The sequence below is a fragment of the Macrobrachium nipponense genome, chromosome 26 (genome assembly GCF_015104395.2).
Source record: "Macrobrachium nipponense isolate FS-2020 chromosome 26, ASM1510439v2, whole genome shotgun sequence".
Taxonomy (NCBI): domain Eukaryota; kingdom Metazoa; phylum Arthropoda; class Malacostraca; order Decapoda; family Palaemonidae; genus Macrobrachium; species Macrobrachium nipponense.
In genome coordinates, this window is record NC_087215.1 from 61,013,317 (window position 1) to 61,031,837 (window position 18,521).

Genomic DNA, 18,521 nt, shown 5'->3' on the forward strand with positions numbered 1-18,521 from the left:
ACGCTGCCCATCAGTCTAACTGATCTTTTAAAGTTGCCAATGAACTCTTCTGATATACATTATGACTGTATCATTTACATGCTTAAATCAAGCAAATTATAACTGAGTTAACGGAATTCTTAGTTACGTACAAAGATATTAACTATGCGAGTGAATATCCGCAATGTTTATACGTTGTTTCAATAAGAACAGTCTCAAATATTACAGGTAAATGACAATCTGAATAATTGTTTATTGAACTAATGAATTATTACTTAACCTAGTCGTTCGTTATTTCAAGTGAATTGTCAAGCAATAAACTCACCTAGTCATTACTGATATATCAATTCTAATACGATAATATCATTCGAAAATATTTTCTGTAATTTATTCCGATAATCTTTTTGTCCTTTACCTCAAACATTCAGACGCTCTCCAATACATCATCCCACGAACATACGTACAATCTTTGAGAATAAGCTCGCATTCTTCCTCTTGTGCATCCTGCAAGCAAGGAGAGAGAGAGAGAGAGAGAGAGAGAGAGAGAGAGAGAGAGAGAGAGAGAGAGAATGTGCTTAAGCTGATGTACCCATGAAGAGGAGTTGCCGAATATATAATTTGCCCGTGCTTTTCTGATGAAATTCAAAGTAGCCGAAACTATGATTTTTCGTCTTCGTTGACAGAGCTGCCTTGTTTAGAAACCTTATGGTCTGTAATTTCTGCTGTAAAACAAAAGACCAACTGAACAAAAACATGACAACGAATTACTGTACTATGCAACTCTCACTCACGTGAGATGTATATTTGATGAGAAAAGCAAAACTTAGGCCCTGAAATTTCTTAAGTTGAAATCGAAATCAAATTTTTTTTGCATGACGTAAGTGAACGTAGTCACGAATCAGTCAGGCATATAATTGTTCCTGACTCAGTATAAACATAGGCTGACAAAGTCGAAAGGTTACCTACGAGTATATAACTGATGTTGCAGGCTTATCTGCAGCACAGTCAGTATTACAACCCGAACACAATGAACTTCGGATCTTTCCTCCTGGTGGTGGTCTTGGCAGCAGGCCTCGGGAATGCTGATAAAGTTCCCGACTTCGTTATCAAAGGAAAGTGCCCCGTGGTAGATGAACAGTCACTTTGGAACAAACAGCTACCACGCCTCTCGGAGGTATTTACTCTATAAAGGTTTTTTTTTTACTTGTTTCTTCCTACAAATGGAAGGAATTTGTGACTGTATTTTATAATTTCGGAATTTTAGACCTTAGCTATTTAAATGGTTGTTCGCGTACTGTCAGACTGATTCATAGTGACATGCATACATACATACATAGGTAAATCTGTGTGAGTGGGTGATTCAATAACAGTTAACCAGATCTATTTATTGTCCAAGTTTGGTGGCGTATGGTTCCAGCAAGCGATAACAACTAACCCGTATCAACTTCTTGACAAGTGTGTTCGGTTGCAGTATGATTTTGGTGAGTCCAGTCACAGACTTTACATAACCGTACGCTGCGGATATTTGAAGCAATTTAAGAATTCGTGGCCTTTAATTGTCACTGGAATCAATTCTCGATGTTGAATTCAATATTGCAGTTGATGTTTTAATCAACAAATACTGCAGTGAGCTGTATCCGCGTTGTTCACAAACCGTTGCCTTTACAGATGGAAAAGGTTTCGATGCCACAGCCACTGGCCTGACTGCCGAAGGAGGTCTATTGAAGAGAAGAGGAAAGATCGTACCCATGCCTCTAGGAGACCCTCATCTCATGGTCAACTTCGATAATTGTAATTTCATGAAGTTGTATTTTATCATTATTTTTTGACAGTAGAGTGAACACTTCAAGTGACAGTGAATAATTTTCAATAAACAGAAAAGGACCCTTAACTGATGATGCATTCATTTCCTTTCAGCGTTCCCAGCGCCTCTTTTGATCCTCGATACGGACTACGAAAACTATGCGTGTCTTTATTCTTGCATGAATTACAATCACGACTACCATTCCGATTTCTCGTTCATCTTCACTCGCAGCGAGACGCCCTCCAACAGTCACCTGAAGAAGTGTGAGAAAGTCTTCAGGAGCATCGGTGTAAACACCAGACGGTTTTTCAAGACTGTTCAGGGAAATGTATGTTCTTACGATAAGCAAGTGACTCTGTGAAATGTCAGATGGCAGTTTTACTTTGTGAACATTTGTGCGACTCTATAGAAATAAACTTAATATACATTTACTATATTTATTACATTTTTTATAAGTTATTTCTTTGATACTGTAGATCAATAGGAGACACAACTACATTGCCATTAGGAAAGTAACTTAAGGCTATTGTTTAGCGTGGAAAAATAACAGCTTTGTTTACTCTAAACTCTATGCACTCTCCCGTTCAGCAAAGACTTAGCACTAACTTCCTTAGCAGTCTTCACTGTATTTTCATACGTGTGAGATTAAGTAATAATAACAGCTTACACTAATTTTGAAAAGTAGCTACTGGGTGAATGAAGGGGTTTAAGGAAAATACAAAACAGCAAATTTTACGACCTGACTGTAATATCGTTAGTAAATGGAGACTGAAAGCTCGGAACAGAGTAATATGCTTATGGAGAAGTGGCAACGTCTCTGCAGGGTTTCATGTTTTTGTCGAAAATAGTACGAGTATACTAATTTGGGCGCAAATAAAAAATCTCCAACTTTTCCTTCTTGTTTTGTGAAAATTTCAAATATCTGCGTTTGTGTGTTTAACAAATAGATGGACAGATAGACAGGCAGGTAGACAGATTGATAGAGTGCTGCTTTAATTCTGTTCTGAATGAAAGACAGATGGGACGATTAGGGTTTACGGAAACAAACAATAACAAAAGAAAGGCATTATGTCTGATGGAAATGATAGAAGCAGGGTAGAAATTTATAGGAAACATGACAGGAAATATCAATACCGAAAACAGGTAGAAAATTCCAAAGCTTCAATACTCTGCCACCAATATCAGTTCTATGGCTTTGGAAAATTCAAATAAACGGTTGTGTGGAATTATGGCAAATGCAAGCACACAGACACACACGCATATTAATATATATAATATATATATAAATATATATGCAATATAAAAACACCGTATTATGCTTCTAAGAAATCAATAGAAGGATCTACAGTAATATCCTTGTGTATCCTTGATCACCAAGTAAATGAGCTCATTTACTTAGTGATCAAGTCCACAGGAGGAGGGACGAAAATTTTAAGCTTTGTAAATATCCCCATAAATATATTTTATCTGGATAAACAAGGATTTTACTGTGGATCCTTTTATTGATAAATATAAATACATACATGTTTCGGTTGCCCTGTGATTTTTTATTTCTTTTTTTATTTCTATTATAATTTTTTTGCATTAGATTGTCTGTGTATGGCATTCAGGACCATGTAATCTTATACTTAAGTTTCCCATTTCCCCTATAAGTAATTACAACCTGTCTAAGTATTGAATTACTTTTCTCGTCTCGGAGACCGAGGGTAGACCATTACTTGGCATTGAAATCACCGTCGCATAAGTGGCAGCTCGGATCAGATGGAGAGAGAAAAAGAAAGAAAGCGAATAATGAAACAGACTTTACACATTGTTATTCTAGAATCATTCTGGATCATTACTCGAAAAACGTTCAATGTTTATCCGAGCTGGTACTGGAGAACCGTCCAAGGTCAAAGCTCCCATAGGTACGCTTAGGACCTGTTACATGACTCGCCAAAGGTTGTCAGTTGGGAATAAACGTGTAGAGTTCACCGGGTGCAACAACAACAGACTACGTTTAGTCATTGGTTTGTACCGCAGTTGCCAGTCTCACAAGAATACTGGGCTGGAAACGTTGATGGATTTAAGGTTAATATTTTCGACTTCTTTTCATCCATTGTTGACATAACAATGACAGAACTTTATTATTGCTATTGCATTCACTTTAGTAATGACAATAGATATAATTACAACAGTGCTTATTTTAACAGAACTTTAACAATTTTCTAGATAAAATTTTGGATTGAATTATAGGCATTAATTTTCTACCGTGGTATTCTGTAAAAGCTAACTTTGTAAATTACCGGCCTTCTAGGATTGTTAAGTATAACAGTATTCCCCAACTGAATACTAACCTTCCGATAAAATCAAAGTTTAACGCTTGCAAGGTCTGTTTCATTACTCGCTTTCTGACTTTTTCTCGCCATCTGATTCGAACTGCCACTTTACAATGGTGATTTCAACACCATGTAATGATCTAACCTCAGTGTAGAGTTCAATACTAAGTTAAGTTGTAAATACTTATAAGGGAACTGGGAAACTTGGACTGTCGATTTAATATCAGTTAAGTGACGGTGATTTCGATGCCATGTAATGATCCCACTTCATTCTCCGAGATAAGAAAACTGATTCGCTATTAAGTCAGATTGTAATTATTTACAAGGGAACTGGGAAATTTGAACTGTCGATCTAACATCAGTTACGTGACGGTAATTTCGTTGTTAAGTACTGATCCAGATCTAATATTAAGGGGAAAAAGAATAAGGAAAGTACGAGGATCTAAAATCTGTATTCTTCAAATTGATAATTCTTTGACTTCCGTGTAGCGAGAGAGAGAGAGAGAGAGAGAGAGAGAGAGAGAGAGAGAGAGAGAGAGAGAGAGAGAGAAAAGAGTGGGTCAGAATGTCTGCAGTGGGTGTGTTTTGGTGGCTGAGATAAGTATTGAACTTTAGCGTAACAGGAAAACCTAATCTAAAATGTGAGAAGGAGATTTTGAGAGAATCTTTCCTGTAACAGCCCAAAGTGGTGGTTGTCTGAACCAGTTTGGCATTTAATTTAAACTTCAACCGGCTCGTCAAAGATATAGCACACATCTCACATTTACCACACAATATAAGCTTGTGACCAGTAATACGGTGCCTATGATACTCGCTCCAAGCTAGACTGCAATTCTATCCTGTTTTTGACAATGTAATCATTTATAGCAAGAGCAGTTACCTTGATACTGTTCAACATTTCGTCAACATCTTTAGAGTTTTAGTGATCGATTTCAAATAATTTTCGCTCGTTTCTGCAGTTGAAAAGCCTTTGATATAAGTTGTTAAAGTTCTTTTTTTATCACATACACATACACTCTCTCTCTCTCTCTCTCTCTCTCTCTCTCTCTCTCTCTCTCTCTCTCTCTCTCTCTCTTTCAAAGGTTTTTCTCATCACTGAACCTCAAACTCGCTCGTATTTTACCTCTTTGTACCTTGTTAAAAATACTTTGCTTACTGATAAACCTTAAGAGTCAATAGAGCATCTGAAAAACCCATCATCATATCATTAAAATGAAATAACACATGATCAGCCATTCACAAATAACATAACAACCCAAGAGTAACACTTTCACACACTCTTATGACAATATTATGACAATCACCCTATGGAACACGTGACCCTGAGCGATAGTTTTAGTACTTACAATGTTTACCACACTTCCTGAAGTAACTACCATGTAAACACAGACCAGCGAATCTAACTGTACAAGATTTCTACTTACGAAGTTAACTAAACAAAACGATACTAGACTCAAAAGTGGAAGAGACGCTTGCATTAAAAAAAAAGGAAAAAAAAACACCTTGTCATCAGAGGTCTTACAAAGAAACTTTACATTATAATAAAAACTTAGGAATTGTAACATTACAAATGAGGATTATAAATACACTTACAAACAATGTTTTACATACCAGTATGCTCACAGACACCCATACGTACACATACTTATATATATATATATATATATATATATATATATATATAATATATATATATATATATATATAATATCACAGAATGCGAAATTAAAGTTACAGTAAAGGCAATAAATAGAAGGATGACACTTGGGAAGAAAGAAAAAACTCCGTAGATTCCAGGAACAATGCTATGAATGATGCCAAAAACTTTTATATATATATGTATATATATATATATATATATATATATATATATATATATATATATTATATATATATACATATATATATATATATATATATGAATATATTTATATATAGTTATGTAAAGTCACCCAATTTCTTATGCCTGTAAGGCATCGTGAAGTATCAAACTGATTATGGGTAACCATGTAAATTTGTGTAGTGAATTAATAGTATAAGGCAGTATATCATCTCGTATTAACTCTACTTTGTACGTACAGATATCGGTACTCGACGTCAAGGATAATTGTCAATGTTTTCATTATTTCTTCAGTAGGCCTTTGCCTGGGGGAACGGAGTTAAGTAGAGATCTAGGTTTCACCTAGGGTACTCGTCTAGGTGGATGGTTGTGGCGAAACAAGGGCCGTGGGGGGGTGGGGAGAAGGCTGGGGATCATCTGGTTTTATCTCACTCGTGCACACTTGCTTCACTCTCTGGGAGAGTGGGTGTGTGGTTCGGCTCACGCTCTGTATTTAGAGTTGGGTATCTAGACCGTGGATACACGTAGCTTCGGCTATAAGAAGTTCGATTTCTCCTTGTGAGACCAGGGTGCTTTCAAACGGCTCTCGTAGTATGTCATGGATGTCAATGAAATGTTGGTCTACCGGCCTTCCGTTTCTATGGACTAGCATGAGATTTCATTTCGGCGGATAGGACGACACATCAGTCATTAAATGAAGGGGGAGTGGCCTTAAAGTAAATAAAAAAAAAACTCAAAAGCGCTTACAATCTCTTGTAATGAAGGATCATCAAAATTTGCTAACGTTTCAGTTTCGAAAGCAACTTATGTAGCAAACAATTTTTATTTTACACTGAATCACATACCGACAATTCAAACAATTAATGCATGAAGGTATGGTAATTATTGCTGGCAAAACATTCGAGGTATTGTTCATATTAGCAATTTGCAGCTATGAAACAAAACGCTAAAAAGACAATTTACTTTTACATGATGGCCAAACTTCTAACGACCAAATTTCCAAAATCCTATCATGTTGCATAAAGACTCCGTTTTAGGCATGATTTGCTTGACTTTTTATTTAAAATATTATTTACCAAATAAATGCTGCACATGTTCTCAATTTTTAAGTTTCTCGGTCAAAATCTATTTTTAAAATAGCCTGCTTCTGTATAACTCTAAATCAGTTTCCAGTTACTGTACTGTAATTTAATACCTTCTCGCAAATTGTTTTGGTCTTGACGTAGATACATCTTGTTTATTTTTATGTAGCTTTACTTATACTTTTGGTCTGTGTTAGGAAATTATCCTATAAAATATTTCAGCTTTTTCTTCTTCAATGATTGAACATCTGTAATGAGACTTTGCTTCCATGCGATTTAGTTTGGAAATAAAGGTACTGAATAAAAAAATATGTTAAATGTCTTTTTTATTTATAGAATATAGAAAATATTCATGGAAAAACATCTATTACACAACAATGTAATATAATACCGGCGTTAACCTTAACCTATCTACAACATATCATGGTAATCTAAAGTTCGTCATGAACATATCTCTTCAGTTCTTCATAATCGCACTCATTTCCTTGTTCAGTCTTGATCAGTCTATTGGAGTCAACGCCAATGCTGTCAAAGGCAGCTCTGCATTTATCAACGTACTTGTCGTAGGCGTCGGGAGCTCGAGCGAAGAAGAAGGAGAAGTCCGAGTGATGATCGTAGTTGTAATCTATGCAGGAGTACAAGCAGGCGTAGTTGTTGTAGTCGGTGTCGAGGATTATCAAGGGAGCTGGGAAGGCTGTTGAAGGGATAAAAGAATATCAATTGTTTGATTTGTACCCAAGCAGCATTCTTCGAATACCGAGAAGCTTCTGTAACGTGTTACCAAAATAAAGCTAAAGTACGAAATGACTGAGACTCACAATTTTCGAGGTTGATCATGAGATGCGGGTCTCCGAGGGGCATGGGCTCGATCTTTCCAACTCTCTTCAACTTATTTCCTTCAGGGGTGATGCCGACGCCCTTAACGTCGAATCCTTTGCCATCTAATAAGAAAAAAAAACACAGATCATTATAAAAACAGATGAAGTTTATTAAGATAATGATGGTAAGTCTGAAATGCTTCCAATGCATCGAGAGGTCATATAGTGTCATGAGTGCTTATGGAACAGACTTTTGCTATAAATTTCTCACGAACATGCAAGCATCAATGTGCATACTCGTAAATAGTACATACATACAGGCTTTACTTACTGAAATCATACTGGATCCGCACACACTTCTTCAGATGTTGATACGGGTTTGTTGAGATCGCTTGTTGATACCAAACGCCTCCAAACTGAAAAAGAAGAAGAAAGATGAATGCCAGATTCATTACGTGCAAGCGATGTACGTTTTCTCAATATTCATCTCCTCTGTGCCATTTGTTGTTTGATGGATGACCCATGAAATAACTGTTCTTTTCGCGACTACCTTATAGTGATTAGGCAACTGTTCTCTCCATAATTTATGTTCGTCAATCGCTGGGCATTTTCCCTTGATGACAAAGTCTGGGACGACATCAGCAACAACAGCCGTCAAAGAAACCAGCAGGAGAATCTTAGTGAGCATCTTGCACTGAACGAAAACAGCAATTTTGGTGATGTTGGCAGAGGCCTTGGCTTTTATACCTGTTCCTTCGATGTCGGCGACAGAAGTTATCACTGAGGCTTATGTAGGGGCCATCCCTGTGTATCTCAGGAGCCCTGCAAATCACCAGTGTATATTGCAATGCACAATAATCATCATTTTCTTTTATAGTCTAATATTAATTTAATAATATAAGGTAAGGAAATGGATATTAGGCATATGTATTTAAAGAACCATTCAAGTATCTGGCACATTTGCGAAAGAGCCACCTCATTTACATTACGAAAATCGATTGTTTTGCGTCAGGAAAATCAAAGGAGGAAGAACGGATTTTCTATTGTACCTACACGAAATGTCGACCATTTTCCCCAACGAAGTGGAATGAAAATTCCATCAAAGCTTCATACAAAAATGATAAATTCGATGGAAATGAACTACTTTGTCTTAATAAGCTCCGCCCACAGGACAAAAACCGGTATTCATTCACCTTCGATCTTAAAAGCAAGGCGCAAGCACGACTTCCAACACAACTTAGTGAGACTCACAAATCAAAGATGCTATATTTCGTCGTCCTCGTCTTCGGGATCGTAGGAACTGTTGTGTCTGAGGTTACCCCGGATATTCCTGCATTCTTGGAGAAAGGAAACTGTGCTAGAGTCAGCGTCTTTCCAAAATTCGATTTAAGAAAGGTGGGTGTATTTTGAACTTACAGTGAGGTGTTTATTATAAATATTCAACTTTAATTGCATTGAAAATGTTTCCTTCTTTTCATGAAAACACTAGTATGGAATCAAATTTATATATATATATAATGTATATATATATATATATATATATATATATATATATATATATATATATATATATATATATATATATATATATAGTCTTTTCTATAACGTAACACCCACTTCCCTTCATTACAGTACGGTGGACGCTGGTACCAGACTGACATCATCGAGATTCCCTACCAGCCTTATACCAAATGCATCAATTCCTTCTATGATTACTCGGAGCCCTTGTATGGATTCAACGTCAGGACGGCAGGACTGAGCCCTGAGGGCGAACACCTGAAGTTGGAAGGGAAAATCTACCCAACTGAGAAATTCCCCGCAAGTCACATGTTGATTGACTTCCCTACAGGTAGATATTGGTTAACTTTCCTTGAAAAAAGTTAATTTTTATCTCAGTGAAACATACAATAGTGTGATATCTGTGGAGCTCTGTCCTACGTATTAAAATGTCTGTTACTCCCTTTTCACAGTCATGGGTTATCCATATGAAGTTATCGACACCGACTACGACACCTACTCCTGCGCCTACTCCTGCGTCGACTGGAACGCATACAAGACGGAGTTCGCCTTCGTCTTCTCTAGGTCTCCTGAGAACAATGGACCCGCTACTGCCAAGTGCAAGTCGATCTTTGCAAAGCACGGAGTCGATTTCTCGAAATTCGTCGCGGTTCCCCACACGGATGATTGTGTATATAAAGCTTAGAATTCACGTTGTTAGAAGGAGCACCACATAAGACAATTCTTCTTTTGTATTGTCGTTTATTTTCATAGTGCAAGAGTTCAAATACCTTTGATTTATGAATTGTTAAAAATACATTTTTCTTAATACTTTTTACTGTATTTGTATTAACCCCCCCCCCCCTCCTTTTTTTGCGAGATTGATTAGGTACAGAAATGAGAGAGCATACTAATGAAAGACCAATACTGTTTAAGAACTTGGTATCACACACGGGTACGTCTATCAGTCAGTGGGAAGGAAAAGAGACTCCAGCTGGAAGAGAAAACAGAGTATTTTGCATGGAAAGTTATACATTATGAGCATGGCTCTGAGGAATTGTAAAGTGGATCAGATGTAGGTTGTATGTTCTTTTACAGAAGGATAAGAAACTATTCCTTCGAAATACATCTATGATGACAAACATATATATTATATATATATATCTATACTATATATATATATATATGTATATATATATATATATATATATTATATATATATATATATATAATGATTATTATATTCTATATGGATGCCCTGGATGAATAGTACAGTCCTTGGCGCGTGATTGATTAATAGATGCGTAGTTTGTTCGCAGCCCACTGCTTCTAGTCCACCTGTACCTAGGAACCATTGTCTGTTGTAGTTGAGTTAAAAAGGAACTTTGAAGGTATATACAATATATATTAATATATTATAATATATTAATTATAGGATAATATATATGTATATATATATATCATAATTATTTATTATACATTATAATTATAGGATATTATATTCACGGTTTTTTGGATAAGGAAGTCTATATATAAGTTTTATAACTTCTAGATTTATTCGGTCACTAGACAACTTTCACTCATTTGTCATCACTCTTTTATGGATTGATTTTTTGTCATTAGTGATGAGAAGTCTATAACATCTAATGAACTTGCTCATGTGGCAAAAAAATATAACGCTCAGCGCCGGATTAATGGCAGGTTTAGGCTTACTGTAACTTTCCAACTGAAAGGAGGACGATAAACCAGTTCTGCAGCATCAGTTTATGGTCAGATAATCATTTTACACCATATGAATCGCTTCTACTCCAGTTCCCGTCTTGAGGCCTTGGCTAAGCCTAACCTATACATTCATATAATCAACTGAACATAAAATACAAACCAGGTGAAGATCAAGAAAAATCTGTTAAATTCTCCTGAAAGTTTGATACTGCTCGGAGGCCTCCAAGTTCTGATAAAAGTTCACATGAATTACAGACATCGTTAGAAATGGAAATTTGGAAAAAGAACAGTCAAATGGTATTTGCATTAAACTAATAAAGTTAATGTCCTTAGCTTCAGGAATTCGAACTTACTGTATCTGCCAAATGCCAAGCACTGGCGTCGTAGGACTATGAATATTTTTACGAGTGCTGCATATATATATGATTATTTTTATGAGAACTGTATGTTATGAGAGTATAACGCCCTGCGCGTCACAAGTAATCCCATACGGAACAATGCTGAGACATCATTCGAATTGCAGATTATTATTTTTGATAAATTAAACAAATATAACCTATCTCTCACGTGGGAGCATGTACACATTGTGCGTGTATGTGTGCATGTGTGTATGTGTGTGTGCGTGGACATGCTGTTAGGAATGTGATTCTTCTTCTTCCTAGCTTAAACCCATTTTTATATGGGGTCGCCATTGCGAATGAGTCGTCTCCATCGATTTCTGTCTTGTGCCTCGTTCTCATTTATACCTTTCATTTCCATATCTTCCCTTACACAATCACGCCATTTCTTTCTGGGTCTTCCCTTCTTCCTTCTACCCCGCACTTCCATTTCCATCGTATGTCTTCCAACATGACGTTCCTCCCTTCGTAATAGGTGTCCATACCATCGAAGCCTTCCTTCCTGTATGTGATTAAAGATGTTAAATCAGTTTGTGATAAGAGTAATTTGCCTCTTAGTATTAGTCTTGTAGGCCTTGATTAAACCAATGTAATACAGTCTGTATTGGGTCCTTCACCTTCTTTGATAAGACTTTTGTACACTAGACTTATTACAACTTGAAGAGCCATCGAAAATTGTTTTCAAAGAAGTACCCTGCAATCTTGTTTATATAGTAAAGTATAAGACTTCTTTAAAAGACAAGCTATCCTCAGTATTATACGATAGTACCTTAATACACAGAAGACTTTTATTTGGAAGAATGTGAATAAAAAATATAGGATTATAAAATGAATTTTTATTAACTCAAGTTAACAAGGAATTCAGCAAGAGTCCATACAAATAAAGCACACATAATGTGTTATACATATATTATGTTTTAAAGTTCATCTTTGATGAGCTTCGTCAGTTGCTCGTAATCGCAGCCTCTGCCTTGCTCGGTCTTGATTAGTCTGTTGGAATCGACTCCTATGCCGTCGAAGGCTGCTCTGCATTTGGCGATGTACTTGTCGTAGGACTCGGGAGCTCGGGCGAAGAAGAAGGCGAAGTCCGAGTGATAGCCGTAGTTGTAATCCATGCAGGAATACATGCAGGCGTAGTTGCTGTAGTCGGTGTCGAGGATTACGAGGGGAGCTGGGAAGGCTGTTGAAGGAAAAGAACAACAATTGGTGAGTGTTGGATGGTGTAGTTGTCTTTTCTGAAAAACTATTAATTTCAGTAGAATGCATTATCCTTTCTTAGTGACTGACTAAAGCAGAGTTAGAGGCGTGAAACTCACAGTTTTCAAGGTTGATCATGAGATGAGGGTCTCCTAGGGGCATGGGAGTGAGGACGCCCTTTCTCTTGAGCTGGGTGCCTTCTGCGGTTATGCCGGCAGTCTTGACGTCGAAGCCTTTGCCGTCTAAGGGGCAGAACAGTTTTATGAATTAATACATGAACTAGAAGGAGTAGAATATACAATGATTTTTTGAATATCGGGAATACTATACCAATAATCAGAGCATGGAACGAGCTTGAAATAACAACTGCCTGACTTACTGTAATCATACTGGATGCGGACACATTTGTTCAGCAGCTGATACGGGTTCGTTGAGATTGCTTGTTGATACCAAACTCCTCCAAACTACAAGAATAAGGCAACAGAATAATTAGTTAGTATTTTCTCTAATACAAAATTTCACATAAATGAGGCAATAAAAAAAAGTCTTAAAATTCACTGGGTAATTATTTTTCACAGTCACACTTACGCTTGAATGTCTTGGCAGTTGTTGTTGCCAAAGTCTTTGCTCGTCAACCGCGGGACATTTCCCTTTGGTGACAAAATCGGGGACTTCGTCAGCAACCACGGCTGCGACAGCCACCACCAGCAGGAGGATCTTTGAGAACATCTTGCACCGAAGACGATCAGCAATGCAGTGCAGTCAGACTCCAACAAGTTCTTATATACCTATTTTCAGAGGCCGAAGAAGCAGTTATCAGCGAGCTTAATACCGAAGGATGCCGGCACAGCTTATCTCGATAAAGAATGTGTTTACAACGAACTTTAACGCAACAACTGCTTTATCATGGCGATCTAAGAAATAATATTGGTATTTTTATCAATAAATACGCAGAATAACGTAGATTCCACAATAAAACTCTTGCTACATCTAGGTTCTTGAGACATGATCTACCCATAGCACAACTTGGCACCTCTTTCAAAAGATTATGTTTTTATCCGTCTTAACGAATGATTCAGTAAATATATTTATAACCGATACGTACGTAATGAAGTCTAATTTACGTAAAATGAAAGCGGCAAAAAAATGAAAAGCAACACATTAATATACGAATTAGTCGAAGAATCATGAAAAGCAACTTACGCCAGAAAGCCCCGCCCACAAACGCACCACACGCAGGCACAGCAAGCATAAAAGCGAGTAACGAGAAGGCCTTGAAGCACAGTTTGGCACGGAAGCACAACCAGAGCAAATCGAAGATGCTTCGTCTCGTCCTCTTAGTCTTTGGGATCGTAGGATCTGTCGTCTGCGAGGATACCCCAGATATTCCTGCCTTCCTGGAAAAAGGAAACTGCGCCAGAGTGGGCACCTTTCCAAAATTCGATTTAAGAAGGGTAAGGATTCACGTTCATTATCACTGAAATATTTCTTTTTATAATCTGTCTATCTGTCTGTTTATCAAACATCTATATATATACATATAAATATTGTACATATATATATATATATATATATATATATATATTATATATATATATATATATATATATACGTATTTATAGTCCATATCTTACATATATATAATGCGCTTATTAGTGAACAAAAACTATCATTCTAGCCATTAGATCTTCAGCAGTACCTACGTAATTGCTCTGAATAGTATGTCTATAATATAATCTGGCACATGCATTTACGATGCCACCTTATTTTAAGGAAAAGTATGAATGTAAATTAATAGATTCGTTCTTCGATTCCAGTACAGCGGACGCTGGTACCAGACCGACGTCATCGAAATTCCCTACCAGCCTTATACCAAATGCATCAATTCCTTCTATGAGTACTCAGAGCCTTTGTATGGATTCAACGTCAGGACAGCAGGACTTAGCCCTGAGGGCGAGCACATGAAGTTGGAAGGGAAAATCTACCCAACTGAGAAGTTCCCCGCAAGTCACATGTTGATTGACTTCCCTACAGGTGAGATGTCGTTTCCCTTTCTTTCTGACGAAAGTTCATCTGTTTGTCTCTATGAACCATTTATTGCTGTATGTTTCTATGAACAACTTTTTTGAATATTAACAAGTCTCTTATTCTATTTTACAGTCATGGGATACCCTTACGAAATCATCGACACCGACTACGACACCTACTCCTGCGCCTACTCCTGCGTCGACTGGAACGCCTACAAGACGGAGTTCGCCTTCGTCTTCTCGAGGACTCCTGAGAACAATGGACCCGCCACTGCCAAGTGCAAGTCGATCTTTGCAAAGCACGGAATCGACTTCTCGAAATTCGTCAAAGTCCCCCACACTGACGATTGTGTCTACAGAGCCTAGATTTCTTTGAGTAGGACACAGATCACCTCATGCATTCATAGACATTCAGTTATTGTTGTCCATGAGGGCACGCGCATGTTCCATACTTTTCTGATTACGAACTGAGATCAGTCAATTACAAATAAATGTGATTTCATATTAGACTTGTATCTATAACCTGTGTGATTAATAAAATGCTCAGAAAAGAAAGTTTGCATGCAGTACTTCAATCGTACTAAAGTATCAATCAACAGACAAAAAACGAAATGTTCAACTTATATAAGTAAAAATATATTAACACTTACTGCTTATGTTCGTTCATGCCTATGAAGAATAGTGAAATAGGCGTGAGTCATCTTATTTTTATCTCAGAAAGAATGATATTACGTAGACTGGGATGTCAGCTAAATGCGAAGAAAACAAACAGATCAGGTGGTTTCCTGTAATAAAATTGTATGTGTATCCAAGAGCACGATATGGATTGTATATAACGAATTTATGTGAGATAATTACTTGCGTATAGTATACCAGTTAACATTCTTGACATATAGGATGCCTAAGGTCTTAAATATTTTTCGACGAAAGCCTTCGTTGAATTCATAGACATCCTAAAATCACGGAACCCGAAGCAGTCATGTGGTTTCAGTGGACGCTCTTACACACAGACTGTTTAACAATGTGTCATTCAAGAGACCATTGAGAACTGCTTAGATAAATCATATACAGTATGACTGGATTCCCTCCCAATACCAGATAATCTGTCGAAGGAAATGCAAATGTCATATACAATGGCGGTCTCTCTCAAGCTCGCACGTTGGGGGTGGCGGGGGGGTGAGGGAAGAGGGGGAGACAGGTTACTTTTCCTACTGGTTGGTGTGGTAATGGGATCACCCCTTAGAGTTAGTTCTGTTTGCCAACATATGGCTGCTGTAGTGGACAGGACCTTCTCAGTTCAGTGGCGGATCTCGAAATCTTTCATAGAGGGTCCACTTAAGAGTATCATGTATGAGGTATGACTAACATATATATCATACATATATATGATATATATACATATATATATATATATATATATATATATATATAGATATATATATATATATATTATTATATACATATATATATATATATATATATATATATATATATATGAATAACTTGATCACGAAGTATATAAAACGTGATGCTATGTTCTAAAATAAAGGTTTTTGCCACGGAGGAAAAAATGAAAAAGCGAGATAGCCGAGTACTTTCGGTCCTGTTCAGACCCTTTACTAAAGGCAAACTGATTTTACAGAGGACAACATAGTCAAAAGAAGCTTAATATCCAAACTGACACCACAAAAATAGCAATAAGGCGATTTCACTCTTAACAGAAACGAGGAAACGCCCGAGGGTAGCCACACCTCGGAGGGTACACATGCGGGTAAACATGTTATTCTTCCAGAAAACAGTACATTTTGAAAAAACAAGGATCATTTGCAACTTAATATCAATGAAATTTACACAAATTTTCCCAAAAAATTATTATTAATGAAAACACGAAAGAAAATATAAATATATATATATATATATATATATATATATATATATATAATATATATATATATATATATATATATATATATTATATATGTATACATCGAACAAGAGAAAGAGGGAGAGAATATCGAACCAGAGAGAGAGAGAGAGAGAGAGAGAGAGAGAGAGAGAGAGAGAGAGAGAGAGAGAGAGAGAGAAATAATAAGTATATACATGTGGGACTAATTTATTAGTAGTTCATTTATTTTAAGGTCCTTCATAAACATCTTACAAATATATGGGTCCAAATGGTACATTCCCGGACTAAGATTTAGGTTGTTTTTATTAGTGATTTGTATAATTGCCGATTCCAGTAAATTTCTTGAACTGACCAACGTAAAACGATGGGCAATCCTTACAAGGAATTTTGTAAATGATGTTGTCATTTGTTACGGGACTATTCTTCTTAATTAGCAATCTTTCTTAATGGTATTGTTATAAGAGAACACTACATTAACATTAAACGATTTAAATATTGATTTTATGGTTTCAAATCCACGAAAGTAAGGTAAGCTAAGTACATTTTTAGGCATTTTTTTTTCATTTATAGCAACACTATAAAGCTTTTTGTGACCCTTTTGATAACAAATCAATTAAATGAGGTGGGTAGCAGAGATCGTTTCCTATCTTTTTTATGTATTCTATTTCTTGGTCAAGATATTGTGGACTCGTGATACGCAAAGCGCGTAGGAACATAGACGAAAAAATTGAAAATTTTATTAATATGGTGGCCAGAATAAAAATGTACATATGTTAAATTATTTGTGGGTTTTCTATAAATACTGAATTTGCATTGGAAAGATTCTCTATGTATTAATACATCTAGGAAAGGGATGACATTGTTATTTTCAATTTCAACAGTGAATTTTATGGATGGCACTAAATTATTCAATTTAGACAGTAAATCATTTACATCGATACCAACAGGTAAGACTACTAGATATCATCGACATATCGGTACCATTTTACAAAATTCCTTGTAAGGATTGCCCATCGTTTTACGTTGGTCAGTCAAGTAAAAATTTGTGTGTACGTATTAAGCAGCATATGTATTCAGTTAGAACAGCCCAGACTTCAAATGCACTGTTTATCCATCTGAGTGAAAAATCTCATTGTATTAATTGGGGTGATACCTCTGTAATTGCTAGATCTAATGATTATGTTTCAAGAAATTTACTGGAATCGGCAATTATACAAATCACTAATAAAAACAACCTAAATCTTAGTCCGGGAATGTACCATTTGGGGACCCATAATATTTGTAAGTATGATTTTATGGGAAGGACCTTTAAAAATAAATGAACTACTAATAAATTAGTCCCACATGTATATACTTATTATTTCTTTCTCTCTCTCTCTCTCTCTCTTCTCTCTCTCTCTCCCTCTCTCTCTCTCTCTCTCTCTCTCTCTCTCTCTCGTTCGATATTCTCTCACTCTTTCTCTTGCTCGATATATATATATATTTATATTCTCTTTCGTGTTTTCATTAATAATAATTTTTTGGGAAAATTTGTGTAAATTTCATGATATTAAGTTGTATATGCTTCCTTGTTTTTTCAAAATGTACTGTTTTCTGGAAGAATAACCTGTTTACCGCGTGTGTACCCTCCAAGGTGTGGCTACCCTCGGGCGTTTCCTCGTTTCTGTTAGAGTGAAATCGCCCTTATTGCTAATCTTGTGGTGTCAGTTTGGATATTAAGCCTTCTTTTGACTATGTTGTCCTCTGTAAAATCAGTTTGCCTTTAGTAAAGGGTCTGAACAGGACCGAAAGTACTCGGCTATCTCGCTTTTTCATTTTTTCCTTCGTGGCAAAAACCTTTATTTACGCATACACACACACACACACACACACACACACACACGCACACACACACACACACACACACACACACACACACATATATCATATATAT

At 36.5% G+C, this 18,521-nt stretch overlaps 5 protein-coding genes across 6 annotated transcripts; 3 read left to right on the plus strand and 2 right to left on the minus strand.

Annotated features, from left to right (window-relative positions):
- The first annotated feature begins 935 nt into the window (after positions 1-935).
- LOC135199847 (crustacyanin-C1 subunit-like) lies at positions 936-2,210 on the plus strand. Of its 2 annotated transcripts, none has more exons than XM_064227983.1 (4): positions 936-1,153; positions 1,358-1,460; positions 1,648-1,770; positions 1,897-2,210. In XM_064227983.1, exons 1-4 carry the CDS (start codon positions 959-961, stop codon positions 2,142-2,144), a joined length of 669 nt encoding a protein of 222 aa, XP_064084053.1. In that variant the 5' UTR covers positions 936-958; the 3' UTR covers positions 2,145-2,210. The 2 variants fall into 2 exon arrangements, with proteins under 2 accessions (XP_064084053.1, XP_064084054.1); XM_064227984.1 differs by having other exon boundaries at positions 1,376-1,460.
- A 5,126-nt stretch (positions 2,211-7,336) lies between these two features.
- On the minus strand, positions 7,337-8,562 carry LOC135200318 (crustacyanin-C1 subunit-like). Its single transcript, XM_064228874.1, has 4 exons — positions 8,392-8,562; positions 8,173-8,257; positions 7,842-7,964; positions 7,337-7,717 (listed from the first exon to the last, which is right to left on the minus strand). Exons 1-4 carry the CDS (start codon positions 8,527-8,529, stop codon positions 7,455-7,457), a joined length of 609 nt encoding a protein of 202 aa, XP_064084944.1. The 5' UTR covers positions 8,530-8,562; the 3' UTR covers positions 7,337-7,454.
- A 490-nt stretch (positions 8,563-9,052) lies between these two features.
- On the plus strand, positions 9,053-10,174 carry LOC135200319 (crustacyanin-A2 subunit-like). Its single transcript, XM_064228875.1, has 3 exons — positions 9,053-9,236; positions 9,474-9,690; positions 9,812-10,174. The coding sequence occupies exons 1-3, from the start codon at positions 9,102-9,104 to the stop codon at positions 10,042-10,044; spliced, it is 585 nt and encodes a 194-aa protein (XP_064084945.1). The 5' UTR covers positions 9,053-9,101; the 3' UTR covers positions 10,045-10,174.
- Positions 10,175-12,279: 2,105 nt separating this feature from the next.
- LOC135199848 (crustacyanin-C1 subunit-like) lies at positions 12,280-13,425 on the minus strand. The gene is made up of 4 exons (XM_064227985.1): positions 13,244-13,425; positions 13,035-13,119; positions 12,775-12,897; positions 12,280-12,638 (listed from the first exon to the last, which is right to left on the minus strand). The coding sequence occupies exons 1-4, from the start codon at positions 13,382-13,384 to the stop codon at positions 12,376-12,378; spliced, it is 612 nt and encodes a 203-aa protein (XP_064084055.1). The 5' UTR covers positions 13,385-13,425; the 3' UTR covers positions 12,280-12,375.
- Positions 13,426-13,827: 402 nt separating this feature from the next.
- Positions 13,828-15,189, plus strand: LOC135200320 (crustacyanin-A2 subunit-like). Its single transcript, XM_064228876.1, has 3 exons — positions 13,828-14,109; positions 14,473-14,689; positions 14,816-15,189. Exons 1-3 carry the CDS (start codon positions 13,843-13,845, stop codon positions 15,046-15,048), a joined length of 717 nt encoding a protein of 238 aa, XP_064084946.1. The 5' UTR covers positions 13,828-13,842; the 3' UTR covers positions 15,049-15,189.
- The last annotated feature ends 3,332 nt before the right edge of the window (positions 15,190-18,521 follow it).